At 36.0% G+C, this 14,640-nt stretch overlaps 1 protein-coding gene across 1 annotated transcript in view; it reads left to right on the forward strand.

The window, feature by feature from the left end:
* The window catches only part of TACC2 (transforming acidic coiled-coil containing protein 2), a 133,827-nt gene that overhangs the window by 97,835 nt on the left and 21,352 nt on the right, over window positions 1-14,640 (forward strand). Inside the window, exons 9-13 of the mRNA XM_015817241.1 lie at window positions 5,817-5,878; window positions 6,144-6,256; window positions 6,866-7,022; window positions 7,837-7,977; window positions 9,369-9,458. Coding sequence (XP_015672727.1) covers window positions 5,817-5,878; window positions 6,144-6,256; window positions 6,866-7,022; window positions 7,837-7,977; window positions 9,369-9,458 — 563 coding nt within the window. The remainder of the gene's footprint in view (window positions 1-5,816; window positions 5,879-6,143; window positions 6,257-6,865; window positions 7,023-7,836; window positions 7,978-9,368; window positions 9,459-14,640) is intronic.

Genomic DNA, 14,640 nt, shown 5'->3' on the forward strand with positions numbered 1-14,640 from the left:
CTAGACTCTGGGCAGTTTACAATGAAACATCAACATAAACATGTTTTCTGAGAAGATGTCAGAAAGGCCTATTAAGAGTTTCCCCTTTTTCTGAAAAGAAAAGGATTTGGATTAGATTATGGGCCTTCTCTCTGTAGCCCCCATACTTTTGAACTCCTCATCTTCAGAGATCCATAGAGCTTCCTTCTTTATGGTTTTTAAAATATGTTTAATTTTATTTCACCAAGCCCTCAACCTAGCTTTGTTTTACTAATATCTATTTTAGATTATTTATTATTATTGATGTATTTCTAGTATTGTTTTTACAGTTTGAATATATTGTTCCATTGATAATTTTAATTTATCGACCAAGAGTACTTTGAGTTTAGCAGGCTATAGAAGCTGGTATAAGTAAAAAGAAATCAAAGTAGTTTGAAATCATAACTCTCTTCCCTACCATTAAAAGAATGTTGAAATAATTCATATTAATAATTCAATCCCTGGTGGAAAAGAAATGTCTTCAATATTTTTTTAGGAATGCCAAAAGCAAGGTTCTAGGCACACTCAGTATATTCCATAGAGATGGTCACTATGGTCACAGTAGTGATGGTCACTACTAAGAAGGCACACATTCTCTTTACTATCAGATAAGGCAGGACCATAAATATAAAAATTGATATCATACTGTATAGACAGTAAGCATTTTATGACCAAACCTGAGCATATATTTGCATTTTCTTTTGAGATCAACATTTCTGCCAGTTTTGATTTCTTATGTAACTTAAAATGTTTCCTAAGTCTAATGACTCTGTTTTGCTCTTACTTCATACAGTCCCAGCAAGAACTCATTGGCTTTAGGGTACATCTAGGAGAAGAAGTGCCAGGTAGTAGTAAAAAACAATTTAAAATAATCATGTGAAACAGCATTGAACTTCCTAATAGAACATTAATTTTAACAATGACTTAACCTACAAGAACCAACTATCTTGAGAAAAAATATCATTTTTGACTAATATCATAATAAGATGTTGAAGATTAAATATAGTGACTGATTTTAGATTGGATTTTTGTGAAGGTACTAGTTAAAGAATAATCACCTAATATTTAAAGGAAATGGTATCCTTTCTTGAAGGAACCATCCTATTAGAATTGTTGTAATTTCTATCTGGGGCCAGCACATTATGGTTCAATACCTACTCCTCTCTGAGTCACAGTGTGATCTTAATCCAGTCACCTTCATATAGATATACCTGCCATAGCAGCTTATTGTAAGAATAACATTGCAATAAGAAAAAAAGAATATGCATTCTATCTTGAACTTCCTAAAAACAGGCTGGAATAAAAATAAAATAGAGTGTGGTAGTTACGGAACATAAGTAAAGATTGCAATTTTTAAGCAAGATTTTCAGTCAAAGGTACATTATTATATTGGTAACATAGGATTTAAGGTCAATGCAGGCTGGCATTTAACCTCAGTATAAATACTGATTTGTCTACTGGATTATGTGTGGCTCAAATTGCCTATTAATTAAGGTAGTGTTTCCTCTGTGGAGTTTTTTAAAACATAATCATACTTCCCCCTGGAATCTCCTATGGGCTTCATTTGGAGACTTCAAAGTAATTAAAGGGATCTGAGAATTTGCACTACTTTTTCCTGTTAGCTGAATACTGAGATAAGAATGCCAATTAGCAAAGGAAGAAGCTCAAGGTGGCTGTGTTGTAATTAAATAGTGAAACTAACACCCAAATACTTCACTAGTCCTGTTGTGTTTATACTTTTGTTAATTCATTAGAATTCTTTCTTGCCTTGCTCCTCAATATAATTAAGCATTTCAGTTATGAAAAATACATATAATTTTGTTCTGAATTGCTAGCTTGCATAATATTTGGGAATGTCAAGGGTTAAACACTTATCAGCCCTAGTTTCTAAACCTCAACTGTATTTATGGTAAAATTTCAGAATATATTTAAAGAATACCAAGTAATACCATGTGCCTATGGTCAACTTTTCCCATCTTGAAGCTATGCAGGTATTCTGGATATCAGTTCCCATGATCCTCAATCAGTTGCTCTCAGTTGTCAGTTGGGAAAGACCAGGTCCACACATGAAGGTTCAATTAAACTGAATTATTGCTGTACCGAAATCATCTCAAACAATGGTTAGCACTGCTTGGAGTTAGATAAGGGTACACAGAATTCAAAGGGGGTTATTAGTATGATTGGGGCTATGTAGGGATTCTGAACTCATCCCTCTTTTAACTCCACCCCAGCTTCTGCCATTTCTTTTCCTATACCAGGAGTGTCAAACTGCCGGCCCGCGGGCCGGATGCGTCACCAGGAAACCGCCCACCCCATTGCCGGGATTGGGGAAAAAGCTCCAATATGTTGCGTGACGTCGCGAGTTTGACATGTCTGTCCTACACAGTAGATATGTAGGTTAGAATGAAACCTATTTGGAGCCCTACCCTCAATTCCCCAGCTGGAAAAACTAGTCTTTTCCATTAAACATTGCCAGTAGAAATTCTATTTTATAAAAATTGTGTGTGGGCAATTTATTCCAGAGTTTGCTTGTTTTTAATTAATTTTCATTTTAAGTTCATTTTTGATGTTAACTTTATTATTACATTACTATTAGAAACATGTCCATATGTTTGGAATAGCTGATTTTGTTTTTGTTTTTAAGTTGATTTAAATAATAGAAAACAGCTATTTTATTTTATTATTAAATTAGTTAGGATTTAACTAGAAAATAGCTATTTTATTTTATTATTAAATTAGTTAAGATTTAACTAGCAACAATTGATGTAAGATATTTAAATGATATCATGTTTGCCTTTAAAAGTTCTAGAAATATTTCATCTAACAAATGCCATAATTAACATATTTTTCTATGATTATGGCAGGATTTGCTTATAGCATTCATTTAATTATCCAATGTATTTTATGACAGAATGTGCAAAAGTGTTACAAAGAGAATAATCCAGGCCTCTATAGATTGACATACAGTATTTCATTCCTTTCTACATATAAATCACACATAGAAGAATCACAAATAACTGAGTTGGAAGGGACCTTGGAGGTCTTCTAGTCCAAACCACTACACAAGCATGAGACCCTATACCATTCCAGATAAGTGGCTGTCCAGTCTCTTCTTAAAAGCTTCCAGTGATGGAGCACTTACAACTTCTGAAGGCAAGCCATTCCACTGGTTAATTGTTCTCACTGTTAGGAAATTTCGTCTTAGTTATAGGTTGCTTCTCTTCTTGATTAGTTTCCATCCATTGTTTCTTGTCTTGCCTTCTGCTGCTTTGGAAAATAGGTTGACCCCCTCTTCTTTGTAGAATAGTCACCCTCAACAAAAGACAATGAGGAATTCATATACTTGTAAAGGGAACGTATTAGGTTGCAGTCCCAGACATTTTGCTATAACCCAGTGGTGGCGAACCTATGGCACGCGTGCCAGAGGCGGCACTCAGAGCCCTCTCTGTGGGCATGCGCGCCCTGCCTCGGAGATGGCAACTGTCCCTCTTCAACCAGCCGCCCACTAATTCGCCAAGATCCCATGTGGCCGGATTCATCCCAGCACGACTGGTTTCCCTCCCCCTGTCCCATCCCTCCTAGCCTCGCATGGTCTCCTTTTCCTAGGCACGACACACTGCATCGCCTCTTCAGCTGTCAGCCGCCCGTCCAGCTCAGAGGCGGCTTCTCTGAACTGTTGGCAGCAGGCTACGGAGCCCCAGAGTGCGCTGGTCGAGGGGCCGGCAGGCTGTGGCTGCTGACGGACACTGTCAACCCCCATGTGCTCACTGGCCTCTGTGTGTGGGGGCCAATGGTGTCAGGCAGCAGCTGCCCCGGCCTCTGCCCCACTTTGCCCTGCGGCAATGGCACCCCTGCCCTGCCTCACCTTGCCTCGCCTCACCCCACAGGACGAGCCTCCTGCCCACCACCCCACCTCCCAGAGACCCTCTGGATCTCCCCCAACCCTGCCTGGCTCCCACAGGCGCCCCTCCCCATGAGCAATATCGAGGTGACCATGCCCATCTTGGCCACACCCATCCAGTCTGCCATGACCACCACAGCCACCCAGTGGGCCACATCCACCTGGCACCCGGTAATACAGTAAATAAGTGGGCACTCGGTCTCTAAAAGGTTCGCCATCACTGCTATAACTGATTTGTGCCACTGGTGATTAAACATAAGCAGTAAGATTGAATTTATTCTGGATTCTTAAAATACTGCTTATAAGCATTACATAATACAAACATAGCAATGATTTCAATTTGTTCTTTTCATGAAATACTTTTTTTAAAAAAGGAAGATATTTCTTACCTCCATGACACTTTGCATTTTAAATATAGAGGACAAATGATTTAGCTAAATATATTTCCAAACAATGATTTAAAACAGTTGAAGCCATTTATATATGTACATGGACTTCTGCCTCATAGGAGTTTATGAGCACTTCTCCCATCTTATAAATGTTGATTCCTTTTATTTTAAGCTGCAGTTACTTATTTTAAGCAAGAAAGTTTAAATAATATCAGGGTGGGAAGTACAGACAGAACATAGGCCAGGTCATGACAATTCAAGGTATAAAGATGGGAGTATAATTTCCAGCAAAAAACAGACACATAACTGGAGAGTTTAACCCTTCCTCTGGTGTACAATGTTCTCCTGGCCAGGTGGGGTTTTTTTTTTTTGGGGGGGGGTATCTGTTTGTTATTTAGCAGGGCAGACAAGCATTTAAACAATTTTGTATAGAAAAAAGCAGTTGGGTGTAATGATCATAGAAAGAAAGCAAGGGTGGATTAACCTTTAAGCATCATCCCCTTTTGCTCTATGAGTCCTCTCCAGGCTCATTTCCTGTTCAAATGTTCAGTAGCAGCTGAAGCTTCCTCGATTTCTCCTACCATAAACCACTGATCTGACTCTTGCTGCTGAATATCAGTTTTCTAAGCAAATGCTTAGGATAGCAGATTTCTTCTCCCGCTGAGAGAGGGCTATCTTGTGTTTAATTGAATGCTTCTGAATGTTCTCATAGCTGTTTCTGGAAACAGAAGCAGAAGTACAAAATAGGCATACAGTCTGGCAATTCCAGATGGTGCCACTTTCTTTTAAGTAAGGAAAGACATTGTTTAAATAATGTGAGAAAGAAAGAAAGAAAGAAAGAAAGAAAGAAAGAAAGAGAAAGAACGAACGAACACTGGAAAAGACATCAACATTTTTTCCCTTACAGATAATCATGCAGATACCCTAGCTTTGATTTATTAGACTTATTAAAAAATATTTTTGGACCAGTAGTATTTTCCTACATCTCATGTAATAATAAAAGGATGTAGTTTCCCCCCCCCCCATATAAATATACACCTATCATCTCTAACATTCCAGAGCAAACAATAATAAATATAAACGCCATTCATACATAAAAGATGCATTATCATGTTAAGTAGTATTGTTTGAGAATTCAGCATATAAATATGATTCTCCATTTGAGCAATAGCGCTTAAAAATTAACTTAGTTATATATTAATAGTTTAAAAATTGAATTGGATATTTATGGTGTTGTTTTTTAAAAAAAAACAAAACATCATCATCACCCTTGAGTTAATTTGACAAAAATAGATGAAGAAGACATGAAGAACACATATTTAATGTAAGGGCCTACATTATAATTTAGTCCTAGTTTATGCTTTCAACCTTTGACTTGGCCAAAAATCTTTATTCAGCACATTCTGGCTTATGATTTATTACCCTGATTTTAATGTCTAGAGAATGTATGCTGTCCATAAGAAAACTTTTTCTTTTCCTTACTAAAGACATTTTACTTTGTATTTCAGAGCTGGAATATGGCAACACATATGAAATAGAATACATGGAAAAAATAGGTTCTTCCATAGCCGTAAGTTTCTACTTGTGGAATTCTTGTTGTTTCCTCTTACAGTATTTCTCTATGGTACATATAGAGGAAAGTCACAATTGAGCTATTCATTTGCATGCAGAACAGCTAAAAGGTTTTGCCAACTTATTCTGTACTTAATTTAATATATCTGAATTTTGGAATTACTTTTAGCATTGTAATATGTTTCATGATAGGATAGTTAGGAGACATTGTTCCAGGAAAAGATATATAGTAACATTGCTCTTATATTTTCTTTGACCTCAAGGATGATGATGGCCAGACAAAGCAATCTTTGTACCTCATGTTCAATGCTCAGCAAGAGAGTCCAATCAAGTCTCCACCAGCCCGTTTATCAGATTCTACAACTCCTTGTTCTGGGTACTTTGTTGCATTATCTATTAAAACAGTTGTAAAAAATATGAAATAATCAGAGCTAGAAATAGTTTTTCTTGAAGCTTTTATATTGTTCCACATACTGCATGATAATGTGTTAAATTCTTTAATTGGGTATGCTTTGGAATGGCATAGGATAAAATCAGTTAACATTTAATATGTCAACCCCATTAATGACCAAGAGGAGAAAATGGCAATTTAGAAATAATTCATAAAGATATTGATTACTTACAACTTTAAATATCTAATAGTTACTGTATTCATTTAGAGTAGTAATGCTGGCAGATATGGATTTAATGATAGAATGAAATAAAAATGAAAATATTGCATCATAGTTTTAATATAGATAGAATGTAATCATATTGTTCACTTGACTCATAAGCCTGCCATTCAGATGCTGTCTGCCTAGTCTGAAATAAGACCACATGATATGCCAATCATTTTAAACAAATGCTAATTTTAAACAGAAATGCTAACCATAACCTTGAGAATTAGCCTGCTTTGTAATAAAATAGTATGTAGGTAAATCGACAATCAATGAATATTTTCAGTTCTCCAGTTTGAAAACATACTATACTATTCTCTTTCCCTTAGGTCAAGTCTGGAAGAAACAGAAAGTCAGCTTACCTGTGGTATAAAACTACAGCACCCAGCCTCACGATGCCTAGTAGCTAACCAAGAATCATCAGTACAGTCTGATAAAACAAAAGAACTGGAATCTGTGTCCATAGGAAGTGCTTCAGACAACATAGTAAGTTATCAAGGGTTTGGAACATCTCTTCATTGGGCATCTAGCTTGACTGTAAAGCAAGGTTGGTGTCGATCGCTGGTCTGAAACTGTTTGACCTACTTACTCCTTTTCACAGTCTTCAATAATGCCATTCCCCCCTCAAAAAAACAACAACAAAATCCAGATTCTCTTATTTTGCATGACCATCTTAGCAGCTCCAAACTAGATCTTCAAGACATAAACAAGCAATTACAAATTGCTCCCTTACTTCCTTACTCAGGACATGCTCCAGTTTAAAAACCTCTGCTCTAGATTGTCATTTCCCCAAGAGTGGAGAAATGACCCTGGGCCATTTCTTGGAAAATATAAAAATATTCTCCCTACTCTGATAGACTTGTGCAAATCCCATCTCTTTAACAAGCAAGCAAACAAATAAATAATACAAAATTAATTCCCAAAAGCGTTTCCTAGCTCTAATTTGGGCAACTGTGCTATGGGCTGACTTTCCCAAACCTGATTGGGATTTGTGGTCCTTACGCATCTAGTGTTAGCAATCTGCAAAAAGCTCTTTGGAAATGGAATTATTTCACTAGTTAAAAAGAGTGTAACAGAATTGTCTTAAATGTATTTTTTTTAAAGAAAAATCTACATGTGAACAGTTCAGTTTTATATATTATTTTCTTGCCAGATCTCAGGTTTTTATGGTCCAGTTGAAAATATACAGTATATATTTTACTTCAGATTTGGTTGGCGTTTGTCATATATTTACAGGAGCTAATTAGTGGTTTTAATCATGAGTAGTTCTCTCAATTTCTTTATCTTTCTTGCTCTTCAGATCAGTCCTGAAGATTCCTATGTTTCCGCTGATGCTCTCCTTAGTAGGATATCTCATCCACCTTTAGTATGTGATCAGCTTCAGTATCTGGAGCCTGATTTAGCAGAAAAGAATCCCCCAGTATTTGCTCAGAAACTTCAGGTTTGTAATGCAGATTTGATTGTGCTCCTTATGAATGTTCTGGTGCAATAAGGGCAGGTTTCTAAAGTGTAGCAAAACTCTGCCATAAAAAAAAATAAAAATTGTTCGTTTTCTCTCTCTCTCTCTCTCTCTCTCTCTCTGTCTCTCTCTCTCTCTCTCTCTCTTTGTCTCTATCTCTCTCTGTCTCTCTCTCTCTCTCTCTCTCTCTCACACACACACACACACACACACATATACATGCACAAACATATTGAATTTGCTTATGTCCAAAGAAAAAGTGGGTACATAATATATTGATTTTACATAGTTTCACATATGTATATCTTCCTTTCAAATAATCTGATCTGTGAATGATGTATTTGTCTACATCTTTACATTATACACTTCATCTACCCAACTCTCTGGTCATGTCAGGTGAATGGAGATTAAATAATGATGCTGCATCTGCCATTTTACAGATTTTGACATGCCCTTCCCCCGCCCTTCCCTTGCCAGCTATAGCTGTTACAGTGTTTAGCTCCGCTTAACTATAAATACCCCTTTTAAGATCATTTTGGTGACATTTCATAGATACTAAACATTCAACATGTAGTTCAGTGGTGGCGAACCTATGGCACGGGTGCCAGAGGCGGCACTCAGAGCCCCCTCTGTGGGCACGCGCGCCGTCGCCCCAGTCCTAGGCCTTCAGCTGGGTTTTATAAAACTTTTTCACTTTAGGCCTCCGCCGTGTGCAAAAAAAAAAAAAAAGGTTGAATCAATCAGTCAATTTCAACTTCTCACGGGGAAAAAAAAGATCTTGCAAAGTTGGAATTGATTGATTGAACTTTTTAGTCCCACCCAGTCTGCCGTTACCACGGCAGCCACGCCTACCCGATGGGCCACGCCCACCCAATGGGCCACACCCACCCAATGGGCCACACCCACCTGGCACCCGACGATGCATAAGTGGGTTTTGGGTTGCAGTTTGGGCACTCGGTCTCTAAAAGGTTCACCATCACTGATGTAGTTTATAGCTGTATCTCAGGCATGTGTAATTAGCTCCCTGAGGAATAAATGTATATCAGAAAGGATTTTACTGTTAATGAAAAAATTAAAAGAGATGATTGCGGGTTAAATATTTCATGTCATTTCTCCTTAAATCTTGCAACACAATGAACTATAATGTAATTCTCTTGCCTTAGCATGTAGTGTTGGTGGATCAGCCAGTGTAGTTTCGTCGGTCATTGGTAGTTAAAACCCATCATGGCCTAATAGAATATGTGGACCTCAGCCAATATATATGCAATATCCTAAAACAATTATCCTAATGTGTTCTGTAACTATGGGCATTTGTCTTTGCATCGTGCTTAATGGATTTTCCCTGTACATTGTCACAACCATCTCACTGGCAGGAGGAATTAGAATTTGCTGCAATGAGGATAGAAGCCCTGAAGCTAGCCAGACAAATTACCTTGTCTTCTTTCAACTCCTTAAATACTGAGGTATCTCCTCTGCCTGCAGTTTGTGTGCTTAAAAACTGTGTTGCTGCTTTTACTTTAACAATAAGTTTTTCTGAGTGGTGATGCTGGATGACTTTGGTCCATTGCTATGTAGAAAGATAGAAAAAAGCATGTGAAAGTTTCTTTTCTCTAATCTCAGATGTGGTCACATTCCACTTTGCAGATATGTTTTGAAACTGACTATCACATGAGCTTGGTCACAGGAATACATTGGCTGCCATTTTCTTATACAGACCTGTGATTTTCACAGTCTAATCAATATATATTAGAAATATAAATGAGGTTGGTGATTTCTTTTTTTTATAATCACATTTTATTATTTTTTTTTATAATCAAATCCTTAATATTTTATCAGCAACATGTTGTCTGAGTTCCAATATTTAGCTTACTAATACATGTTAAACTCCTTTCTCTCTACCTCATTTTTCTAGGCATTGATAAAATGTATCCCATGTTCTAAAATCTTCTTTCGCCTTCATTTTCAATGCGCATTTTCTGCACAGTCCAAAATTTTCCTGATTAACTCTTCCTCCGCTGGTAATTCTTCATCTTTCCAGTGTTGAGCAAATACAATTCTCACTGCTGTTAATACATGTAACATTAAATATACACATTCTTTCTCATAATTTCCTACAATTATACCTACAGAAATAATTCTGGCTTAAAATCTACATGTTTTTTGTCATTCTCTCTAACCATATATGTATTCTTGACCAAAATCTTTTAGCCTTAGGGCATATCCAACAAAGATGATAATATGTGCCTGGTTTTTGTCTACATTTCCAACAATTGCTAGACATATTTTTAAACATTTTTGCTAACCTCACAGGTGGTAAGTGCCATCTGTAAAGCATTTTAGATAGGTTTTCTTTGTATGCCACCATCTTTCTTATTTTAGAGTTTCTTTTCCAAAGGCTTTGCCAATTTTCTAACTCTATGTTATGCCCAAAGTTTTTTGCTTATATTATCATTATTTCTTTAACTTGTTCCTCTTCCATCTTTAAACTTAGCATGTACTTATACAGTTTCTTAATCAATTTTTCATCTGATGCCTATAGTATCTGGTCAAATTCTGTCCTTTATAGAATCTAGATGTTTTAGCATCTTTTTCATATCTCATTTGAATTTGCAGATGTGGCCACCATGATAGATCAATATCCTGGTCTTCTAGTTCTTGTCTAGATTTTAGTTTTCCTTCAATATTCAAAATGTCTTTATAAAGTCACAATTTGCTCATAGTTAATTAGGTTTGGGTGAACAAACACTTCCATTGTTGAAAGCCATCCAGGTATTTCATGTACATTTTTGCTTTTATCTTTTCCCATTCTAAAAGAAGTGTGTTTCTTATATTGTGGTTTTGAAAGTATCTATGTATTTTATTCTTCCCATACGATAGGAAGGCATGCCATCCAAGTTGTGGGTCATGCCCTTCTAGGTATAGTAGTCTTTTATGTCTAAGGGTTATCCATTCTTTTATCCATAATAGTGCAGATGCTTGATAGTATAGGGCCCAATCTGGCAGCCCAAATCCTCCATTTTCTTTTGCTTCTTGTAGCATTTTCAATCGAATTCTGACTTTTTTTCTTTGCCAAATAAATTTCAAGATCAGTGTATTTAGTTGATCAAAAAAAAAATTTCCCCAATTTTATAGGTGTTGTTTGAAATAAGAAGAGTAATTTTGATAAGATATTCATCTTCACCGTTGCTATTCTCCCTAACATTGAGAATCATAGGTTTTTCCATTTATCCAGGTCTAGTTTTATTTGTTTTAATAGTTTTGCATAGTTGTCTTTTATTGTTGCACATCTTGTCATTAAGTATACCCCCAGGTATTTAACTTTCTTAACTATTTGAAGATCTGTTTTTTCTGACAATTGATTTTTTTTATCTGTAAGGTTTTTGATTATCAGTTTGGTCTTTTCTCTATTTATTTTCATTCCTGTCACTTCTCCAAATTCTTCTATCTTTTTCAGAAACTTGGGGCTTGACACAAGCGGCTCTTCTAATATGAAAACCAAGTCATCCGCGAATGCTTGTAGTTTATATTTTTCATCTTTTATCTTCATTCCTTTAATTTCTGAGTCTTCCTAATATTTTTATTTAATACTTTCAGTGTTAATATAAATAATAATGGGGATAATGGACATCCTTGTCTTGTGCCTTTTTTAATGTTAAAACTTTCTATAAAATCTCCATTTACGATTATTTTAGCTATTTGTCTATGATAGATTGTTTTAATTGTATTTATAAAGTTTTCTCCAAAGTCCATTTCATTTAGTTGTTGAATCATAAATTGCCAGTTTACGTTATCAAAAGCCTTCTGTGCATCTAGGAATATTAGCACCATCTGCTTCCCTGGATGCATTTCATAGTATTCAAAGGTGTCTAAAATCATTCATAAATTGTTTTTTATTTGTCTCTTAGGTAAAAATCCATTTTGGTCTGTGTGTATAAATTCAATCAGAAATCTCTTTACTCTTTCTGCTATTATTGAAGCAAAAATTTTATAATCCACATTTAATAGAGATATTGGTCTATAATTTTTATCTGTATCAAGTCTGAGTCTTCTTTGGGTATTAAAGTAATATTCTTTTGGTATTTTAGCTTCTAAAAGTAACTCGTTACACGGTTCTTTCATTAATGGGCTTAATGTATTTTGTAGGCATTTATAAAACTCTGCAGATAGCCCATCTGGACCTGGGGTCTTATAATTTTTTTTTTTTTTGCCTTTTAATGGCCTCTGTTACCTCCATCATTGATATTTTTTCATTTAGCATATTTTGGATATTCTCTGAGATTTTTGGTAAGTCAGTTTTTTTATGTATTGCTTTATTGTTTCTTGTGAAATTTCTTCTGTGTCATAAAGTGTCTTGTAAAAGTCTTTGATTATTTTTTTGAGTATGTCATTTTGGAATTGTAAATCGCCTTTTGAGTCTTGCAGTTTGTTTATCAATTTTTTCTCTCTTTCTTTTTTCAATGTGTATGCTAACCACCTACCCAGTTTATTAGCGTTTTCAAAAAAGTTTTGTTTTGCCCTTTTAATTTGTTGGGCCATTTTTTCAGCCTCTGCTAGGTTTAATTTATGTTTTAGGTTGGTGATTTCTATAGAGGGGCATGGAAGAGACACTATGTATATTATGGAGAATACTCAGAGTTTGGATAAGGCCAGAAACACATGCAATCTTAGAAGAATTGGGTGAAAATTCTTCACAGTTGTGTGATGTATTCCCAAAATAGGAAAAATGAAAAATAGGAAAAATATTCACAGTTGTGTGATGTATATCACTGTATATCCAAAAATTTAGTATGGCAAGAATTCAGAAAAGTGTTCTGGGTTTTTTTAAAAATCATTTTGTAAATAAAACAATTCACCAAATTTGGGACACTTGCTATAGCATGTTATTGCTTGAAAATTGGCTTTATCTGCAGGCCAATGATTGCAGGGATCAATGCCTTGAGAAGTAAAAACTGATACTCAACCAGTTTAAAAAATGGATGGATTTGGATCCAGGATTTTCTTCCCACAGTTTCTTCCCAGCTTTTCCCAACTGAAGAAGATTTCTGATCAAGCAACGCTCTTCTTTCTTACTGTAATCCCCATGCCCTTTAAAAAGATTTCCTATATGGTTGTTGGCAACATAAAACTCAGTGAGAGATGGTCCTGCAAAAGAATGGGTGATTAAGCAAGCTGCATCTATCTCTTCCCATCGGCTGGCACAAATGAAACTGCATCTAGAATTGTTGCCATGGGGGATGAGATGGACTTTAATCGTTGCCTAAATTGTCTAAATCTGCAATAAGGAGCTTTAGTCATAAGCAAGAAATGGTGCCTATATAGTCAAAGAGAACCCGCAAACTGAGGTATCACTTTGTTGGTTTAGACAATTTTGACAAACTCTGTGATGTCAAAATTGCACACAGCATACAAAAAACTGCAAATGCCAGGATTCATATCTGTGTGTGTGTGTGTGTGTTAGAAATTCTGTGTAGATGACAGTTTTGCTCTTTAGGCAACAATCCACATTTCAATTGTCTTAAGAAGTGGTTTAAAATAATGGGAGGAAACAGATTCTAAGAGAGGGAAGAGGCCTCATACGTTAATCTCTTCTTTATACATTAAGATCAAAAATGTTTTGTTTCTTTTTTCCCGCCTGCTATGCCCACAGCATGCTGGCTGTTGACATATTGGAGTGAGGTTGAGCCTGTGGCGCATGCAATCTAAACTAGAGTGAAATGTTAGTTCTTAAATCATGTGTTTGATCTGTGCAGCTTCCCTGGAAGACTCCTTATGGTGATATCAGTGGAAAGGAGCTCATGGGATTTTCTTTATAGGAGGTTATGTGTACTTTGTGTTTCTGGTTTTGTTTTTTTTAATTCTGATGCCACCTGAATATTTGCCTGGCAGTGCTGTATCACAGACTGAAAACATTCATTTCAAAACAGGGAGGTATGAACTATTGCCACTAATTTGTTAGTTGTAATCTATACGACAGACTACCAATTGTATTTTGCATTACTGTGACTGAGACTCTGTTGTTGCTGATTGTGACCAAGGTAGATCCTGTTTTTCGTCTCTGTGATTATTCAGTTAAATTGTGTAGCCTGAAAAATCTGATAGGTCTGATAGTATCTCAGCTGAATCTGTATAAATGTTGATTTAAATATCTTAGCATTCTTACATATTTAATTTTTTCATACTTCAGATTTTTTATTCTGTGTTTCCAGTATTGAGCATTATAACTAATATATTCTCTCTCCCCCCCCCCCGATTTTGGTAGTTTTTAAGTCATAATTTGGCTGCCTGGTCTGATTTAACGAAGATAATTCTAAAGGTATTCTTTACTTCCAATAGTTAGAGCCTGCAACTCCAACATTATAACATATCTGAGTTAAATCTGCAGCAGAGCAATCATATTGCAGGTCCAGTATATGCTGACAAGTTTGGGAGGGACATTGATCACTGCAGGTAGTCCTCTACTTATGGCTATCATTCAGCCCAAAATTTTGGTGGTTAAATGAGATACTTGTTAAGTGAGTTTTGCCTCATTTTATGTCATTTCTTGCCGCAGTGGTTAAGTGAATCACTGCATTGTTAGTCACATAGTTGTTAAGTGACTCTGGCTTCCCCATTGACTTTGCTTATCAGAAGGTCGCAAAAGGTGAT

The sequence above is a fragment of the Protobothrops mucrosquamatus genome, unplaced genomic scaffold (assembly GCF_001527695.2).
Source record: "Protobothrops mucrosquamatus isolate PMUCROS unplaced genomic scaffold, P.Mucros_1.0 scaffold566, whole genome shotgun sequence".
Classification (NCBI taxonomy): domain Eukaryota; kingdom Metazoa; phylum Chordata; class Lepidosauria; order Squamata; family Viperidae; genus Protobothrops; species Protobothrops mucrosquamatus.